We start from the raw sequence: 7833 nt of genomic DNA, 5'->3' as shown, positions 1-7833 counted from the left end.
TTGGGAATACCATTAGAGGGCACCAAATTGTCAAATATTTGCACTTTATGCACTGGGAAGGGAACCCTGCCCCCTGTGAAGGGCCAAACACTCTATCTTTTCCTTATCAGCCCACTTGGTTTCTATGCTGGGCAGGAGGGAGGCAAATTACCCTCCCACTCAGCCAACATAAAACAGTCAGAAGGGGAACCCCCTCACTCTCCTGAAAGAATTCCCTAGTCACCAGGTGAGTGGTCAAACACAAGTCTGATATGCATTTCTGTAGTAATCTTTACAGCAACCCTATAGGTTTCAGCAACGTTATTATCCTGGTCTTTCTGTCTGGCCTCTGGCCTGTCCTCAGGCTGCCATCCTCCACGACTGGTCCTGCTTCACACTCCCTTGGAGTGTGTTTTGCCTGGATGAAATGTGTCCTTGAGCTCTGATAATGGCATTTGCTTGCCCATATGAATGATACAGAGATTCTTGTGAGTGTGTGTAGAAACTAGTTTAGTGTACAAAGGTTGTTATTAATAGTAGTAATAGTAGCAGCAGCAGCAGCAGTATATCACCCTTTACCCACAGACCCCAGGGCAGTTACAACATAAAATCACAACATAAAAACACAAAATACATAATAAAAATTAAAACAAAAGCAACCCCAAAACCACACCCCATTGGATGCCAATCAGCCAAAGGCCTGGTTAAAGCAGAACATTTTTGCCTGGCACCTAAAGGTGTGCTGTATAGTGAAAGCACTCGGCGAACCTTCCTAGGGAGAGCATTCCACAAATGGGGAGCCACCGCAGAAAAGGCCTGTTCTCATGTTGCCACCCTCCGGCCATCAATTTACATTAATTGTTTCACCTACATTTGCCTTTGCCCCCCCCCCCGCCCGCCCACCATGTCATCTTGGAAAGGTTGCTCCTTTGGCTGAAAAAGATTTCCTACCCCTGCTGTAGGCACACCTCAGCAGCAGCAGCAGCAGCATTTTATTTGTATGCCGCCTTTCCATAGTTGAAACTATGCTCAAGGCAGCTTACAACATGACAAGATTTACATAACAGAAGTTATAAACAATAAATAAAACACATCAAAAAGTGCACAGCCAAATGGAAACAATTTCCACATAAATCATAAGATCTAAAACTAAAGATACAACATGTCAGGCACTAGCTAGGTTTGTTGGATCCGCCTGAACTCGGAGAGTGGCCTAGATACTCAACAATCTCCCATGCCAATCTTTCAGGGAAACCTGTCTGGTATGCCAATCTCTTCATCAAGGTTTTCTTGCTGAGCTTTTGAGGGACTTTGAGGTTCCCTACAATTCAGTTTAGAAATCAGTGGCTTAAGACAATGCCGTTAGCTCTTGTCCGAAAAGAGATATCAATTCGGGACTTAGACCTTACTGTGTTACAACTGCATTTTGCCAGCCCACTTGTATTAATGGTCACCACCATGCAAATACAGACATCACTTTACATTTGGTCCGTGATTGGATGGCAAGCTCTAAAACTGTAGCTTTTCACAATATGGAAACTGAAGCACAAGAGATCAAATGGGAAAGGGTTCTCAAATATGTAATTGTTCTGTGGACACTTAGTAGGTGGCTTATGTTGTGCATCATATAACTGGCCTATTTTTTGCCTGGCTCCACCTCTCCTCTCATTTGCTATCACACGTACCACGTTCTGCTCAATTTACAATCCCTCAACATCCCTATGGCAACTGCAGCAGCTGTTTACATGGCAACGCAATAGGAAAATATTTAATGTATTTTTAACTCCACTTTAATGGAATTTAGCAGCTGGATACACAATGGCGAGTCAGCACCATATGACTGAGACAGCTAGCTTTTTCACCTCAGCCATCAGTACACTCTTAGGGAACTATGCTCCACAAGCCAGGAGTTATTGTTGGGTGGATATCCTTGGAACATGACAATATCCACACACAGCAGAAAGCTACCAAACACATGGGGATTTGGTGCGCACTCCAGTCCAGTTTTCATACCATCTGTGATACGAGAGACTGTATACAGTTCCGTCTTTCAATACATCTATGGCCCCATAATGCACTCTGTGTAGGGCTGCATTTGAAAAGTGCTCAAAACTCAAATTAGTATAAAATCCTCCAGCCAGACACTTTGATTCCATCATGCTAATTTTGTGTGACCTGCACTGGCTGCTGGTTTGTATCTGGACTCAGTTCAAGGTGCTGTTGTTAACCTTTAAGCTCTAGATGGTTTGGGACCTGGGGACTTGTATGTTCCTTCCCACATGCTCCAATCCTCATCTGAGGCTCCGATCCAGATCCTTTGACCTTATGAGGCACACCTGACAGCAATCAGGGCTAGGGCATTTTCTGTGGTGGCACCCAGCCTATGGAATACTATACCTCTGGGCTGTTTAACAAGTCCTTTGACTAAATTCATTCATTTTTAGTGGTTAGCTGCATTGGAATTATTACTTCAAAGTATCCTGGGGACCTCTCTCAGAGCTGTAACTCCCAGCACCCTTAACAAACAACAATTCCCAGGTTTCGGGTGGGTGGGTGCGCTTAAAGGAATACTGCATAAACAGCTCCTAGCTTAAGATGAATACCAATACAAGTTGTATGAATTTCAAGCTAGTTTTTCCTTCTCCCTTCCACCCAGGACAATGAAACTATGGAGAACTCATTTTGTGACATTTGGGTTGATATTAACAAGGACACTGCCATACTATGTATTTCGGAACATAATCACGAAATCGCATTTATTAAAGACTTGTGCATTTAGAAAACACCACAGAAAAATCCATTTTACAGATCGGCAGAGAATCTGTAGCCTGAAATACATCTGCGAATCCATAGCAGAGAACTCAAAAAGCCCCTGCAGAGCGGTCAAGAAAGTGAGCCAGTTTTCACATAAACACCGAACCATATATCCGTCAATCATTCAGACCCGCCCCTCCCCCGCGGCAGTAAGCGGCGAGCACTTTCTTCCTTCGCTCCGCGGCGCGAGCGAACAAGCCAATCAGGCTTCTCCGCCGCCCGCCGTCATCACAACGGCGATTTCGATTTCGCCGCCTCGCTGGCGTGCGCGTGCGCGCACCCACAAGCCCTCCTCCGTTACCTGTGCTCATTTGCCCCAGAACGCATGCGTGCCCAAGGCGCGCATGCGTAAAAGAAGGGGGAGATGGGGGAACCACTTAAAAATAACGAACTTTTTAAAAGGACGACCGAGCGGGGGCGGGAAAAGCAGTTTTCGCTTCTCTGGGCCACACCGACGAGGGAGGAGTGGGGGGTGGGGGACAGACTCCCGAAAACCGGCCGGGCTAGGCAGTCAGGTAGCCACCCTGAAAGGTGAGTTCGCCTCTTGGAGCCAAACGCCTCACAAGACACACCTGTTGCATCTCCTCACACATTGGCGGTGGGCGGGGAGGGATGCAGGCAGAAGTGGCCACGGCTGTGTTGCGAATAAAATAAACACTGGGCGGGTGCAAAGTGCAAGGAGGCTCTTTTTTAAAGGTGGATTTTAAAAAGCCTCGGAAATATATTCACCTGTAACCACGTAGCCAACGTATGCAGTGCTTGGCTTACAGTCGCCCATGTGTGTTAGCCGAAGGTTGGGTGGCTTATTAGCCTTGGCGGCCTTTTTCTGCCCCTGTCTGTTTCCAGTAGCTGTTCAGCAAGGGGAAGTTTTTGGCTCGCATAAAGCGGGAAATTGTTAGGTTTCCCTGCTCGTTTCCCAGCTGCTAAAGGCCTGGCACCCAAACAGAAGAGAGTCGCCCAGGTTGGAGACGCTCAGGTACTTAACACACGATGAGTTCTTCAAAAACTCACTGACACATCCTTAATCCTTAAAACTAAACAGGAATAAGCATAAATAGGTACAAAAACTATTTATTCCTTGATCAGTATGCCTTAATCTGTTATAAGGATGTGATGTTAACTTGTCTTTTAGAAAGAGAGGAGGGATTATTTTATTTCTTCAGAAAATGTGTATACTGCTTGATTGTAAAAACAACAACAACCCTCAAAGTGCTTTACAAATGATAAAACCTTAAAATTGAGGGGAGAGGAAACAACTCTACTTTAAAACAGACAAAAGTTAAAATACTAAAACAGATTACAATTACCTCAACTTTCTAAGCATAGTGATTCTTCATGGTCTTAGACCTATTCCATTTTTCTCCCTTGGTGTTTTCCTAATATGTTCTCAAATGAAATATCTTTACATTGAAATTTTGTAGCCAGATCAAACCTTCTTTGCTTATGGTCTGAGGCCTTTGCAGAAATTCAAACAAAGATATACAATAAGTCATTTATAAATAAAAATGTATTATGCTATGTATGCTATGTGTTGTGCTATGGATGTTAAACACACTCAATATAAGCCAGAATCAAGGATAAAAAGGAATAAAATAAAGGATAATAAAACCATCACACCAGGGCATCATCATTACTGTTTATACCTATCTCTAAAATCTCTCCTACTCTGATACTTGTGAAGCAGCCAGTGCAAAAAGGGTCATGAGAGATGAGTTAACCTGGCTTCCAAGTAAGAAGTGGTAGGTTGGGAAGATGTATCAGTGGCAAGGGCATGAATGCAACTCCTTGGGTGCATGTCCAGTATGATTGGTGGTTATTTTATGTTTTAGTTGTATTCATGGTGTGTTTGTTGTATATTTCTTTGGTATTAATATGCTTATCACTGCTTTAGGTTCCTTTGACCCGAAAAGCAGAATATAAATGAACGACAGCATTACATCAGAATTTCTGAAGAAATACTGTGGGGTTTTTTCAGGAAGTAAGATGGAAAACTCTAGAATCTGAATTGAGAACTGCAGCCATTTTGTTGAGGCATAAAGCAGAGAAAGGGAGAAAAAATGCCAGTTCTGAAGCCTGTAGTAAAAATGAAAGTGGACGAACTCTTTTTGCGCTGGTTGAGTGATGCCTCAACTCAGGTGATGCTCAAGGACTGCTTAAGAAGTATAACTAACAAGGAGAAGATTGAAATCGGTAGTGGTGATGCTCGGAACAATGAACATATTCTTGGCCATATAAATTGTGTCTCGAAGCAAAGCATGCTGGGGAATTTGATGTCTACTTTGACTACTACAAGCCCTCCTCATCTATCTACTGCTCTCCCACTGGGAACGCCAACAAGCCCAAGGAGCTTTTCTAATATTCGAGGTAAACGCAGATCTTCAAGCACCAAAAGTGTAAGTGGTTTTTTGCTATTTGGGCAGGTAAGCCCATTTAAGATAAGCTGTGAATGTTTGCTTTATAGTACTCACCAATTTTTGTCATTTTGGACACAAATAAGGGCTGTAAAGGTTGGTTTCATCTGCTGTGAGCTACACATGGTTTACTAGTGCAATGAACATTTAACCCCAAATCAATAATAAAATGGCCTTGTAGGTATCATAGAGTGCAAGAATCTTCTTTGTTTTTGAAAAAAAATATCAACCTTTTAAAATAAAATCTAGATGTGACTTGAGCATGTTGGTCTGTAGGAATTTCCATACAGCTGTTTTTCTCCATTATAAACTGGAAATGAGGGCTCATCCAGATTTTCACTTGTCCTGCTGCATTCCCCTGGGGAAACCTGATCTTTACCAATGAATTGAACCAAAGGTCAGTGGTTTTTTTTTGCAGTTTGATGTTTGCTCCAATTCAGCTCTATAAAGAGCACATTTTCCCTGGGAAAGCGGTGTAGCAAACTGAAAAGAGCTGCTCAGGCCCGTAATTTCTAGGCATGGGAAAAGCAGAAATCATAAAAGTATTTTATGGGGAAAAATAGTGACTATTATGCGTGTTTGGTGTTACTATTGGTTTTGTAACAAACAATAGAAGTGACTTTTAAGTGCTCAACCCTATAACTTGTAAACATTTAGGTAGTGAGGTTGTGGGGTATCGGCAGTTGTTCCAGCATATCACTAGCAGACATGGAAATGCTTATGATGAATCACTAATATGAAATAAGTTTCATTGCTGATGGCAGTAGCACTGGGTTTCTTCCAACTGAACCTTACTCAGACTAGGTTAATTTCAATGGGTCTAACTGTCATGTTTATTATCACCAATGTGTCTGCTCTTGAGCAGAGCTAGCGTTGACTTCCACCTATTGTATTGGCTGTCTCTCAGGCCTTGTCTTCTGTCTTCCTTTATTGTTATGTTGAACTTCAGTTTTTTACACTCTAGCAGAGCAAATAACCTAACAGCTGTGGCAGTATTCAGAATGCCATGCAGCTGATACCATTTCCTCAGTTCCTTCAGATATGAGCTATTTATAGCCTGTGAATTTATTTATTTATTGTAGTTGTCAGCACTTGCTCCCTTGTATGGCACCTTGCATCAGCTGTTAATGGTCTCTGTCTAGTGAATAGCATACCAGGCATCACTGATGGTACAGAACCACAAGCATGGCTTCATTAGTGACTTTGTTTTTAATGAACGTTTTTTGCTTATTAGGGCTTCCTCCATTCACAAAGGACTTTAAATAGTGCGGAATGCTGTAAATGAAAACCAGAATTAGAGCTTATTTTTATTACTATGTCTACTGTTTCTAACTGTAGTATTCACATATTAAGAATGATACACTGTGAAATAATATCCCGAAACACTCTTTGAAATATGAAGTGCCTTGATTTCATGGACTGTAGTTTTGATATTTATCTTGTAAAAGATCAGTATGATGATGATTTTATGTAGAGCATTTGTACCCCAATCTTCAACTAAAAGGGTTCCCAGGATGGCTTACATGCAGTCAATAAAAACAAGGCTGTTCCTGCCTTAAGGCTTACAACATATAATATAAAAAAGCAACACACAAGGGGGAAGGGACAGGAAAGGAAGAAGAAAAATCAAATTCAAGTACCAGTTCTTAAACAGTTGTTTTTATATTTAGCAACTGACCAGTACTCTATGTTATAAGCTGACAACCAGTTTCATAATGCCACTTCACTTTCTAGGGCATGATTGGGGAAACTGTGACCCTCCAGGGTGGCTGCAAGAGTACAGTACTTTGACATAGAACCTGCAGTTCGCACACTGTCTTGTTGCGTGGGGGCAGGGAGCAAGGCCAATATTTGATCAGTTGTTTGTTTGTTTTTTGTTTAAATTTCTAACCCACCTCTTAAGGTCCTGAGGAGAAACAGTAATTTGGAAAAATATAATCATATCTAGCCCCAGCCAATAGAAAACTACTTAATTTTTCTCTCTCTCTTCCAATGAGCTTGTCCCAGAAACAATCAGTACCAAAAATGTGCCTCTGTTTTTTCCTTCAGTTTATATGCTGATGGTTTGAACGGTAGCAACAGTCCTGATAGCACCTTGTCTAGTTCTGGTATTGCAGATATCTTGACAAAGTGCTAGGGTGCTGCTGGGCTAGTGGAGGCTGCTATGAAGCTGCAAATGGTGCAAATTAGTGTGATAGTACAGTTTGTGAGCATTCAAAATGTAATCTCTTGGGAGTAAAACCTGCTGATTAGTTACAGTATTCTTGTAAGCGTTGAAGGGCTTATGGGAGGAAAATGCAAAGGGGGAAAATACACAATTGGAGCATGTTTTGTGTGAATGTATTAAACATCAAAAATCTCAAAAGTTAAAGGATAAGTTACATATAAATATGAGACATAAATTTATTTATAAAACCCAAGTGTAAGTATAGAATGGATATAAGCATATTTCCCATATGCAGTATTTATAAGCACTACATGTAATCAGTCCCTATTCCAGCTATTTCCATGTAATCATACATTCACTTAAGACATTTAAAAAGGCTCTTGGAGCAACTTACAAACATCAGTACTAAAACAGTCTCCGCTGTCAGACTTACAACCTAAACAAGACATAACACACAAGCAG

The 7833-nt window shown here is 41.7% G+C and overlaps 1 protein-coding gene across 4 annotated transcripts in view; it reads left to right on the top strand.

Moving 5' to 3' along the window:
* The first annotated feature begins 3048 nt into the window (after positions 1-3048).
* The window catches only part of PPP2R3B (protein phosphatase 2 regulatory subunit B''beta), a 38692-nt gene continuing 33907 nt past the window's right edge, over positions 3049-7833 (top strand). Inside the window, exons 1-2 of one of the 4 annotated variants that reach the window (XM_083734406.1) lie at positions 3049-3324; positions 4704-5186. In XM_083734406.1, the coding sequence (XP_083590532.1) occupies positions 4851-5186 (336 nt within the window). In that variant the 5' untranslated portion in view covers positions 3049-3324; positions 4704-4850. Of the gene's footprint in view, positions 3325-3576; positions 3770-4684; positions 5187-7833 lie in introns of those variants that run through there. The other 3 variants (XM_083734405.1, XM_083734403.1, XM_083734404.1) reach the window with 3 other exon arrangements.

The sequence above is a fragment of the Podarcis gaigeae genome (genome assembly GCF_964106915.1).
Source record: "Podarcis gaigeae genome assembly, chromosome: 4".
In the NCBI taxonomy this organism is placed as follows: domain Eukaryota; kingdom Metazoa; phylum Chordata; class Lepidosauria; order Squamata; family Lacertidae; genus Podarcis; species Podarcis gaigeae.
The sequence above is the reverse complement of the archived record's forward strand: the minus strand, read 5'-3'. Positions and strand labels throughout refer to the sequence as shown.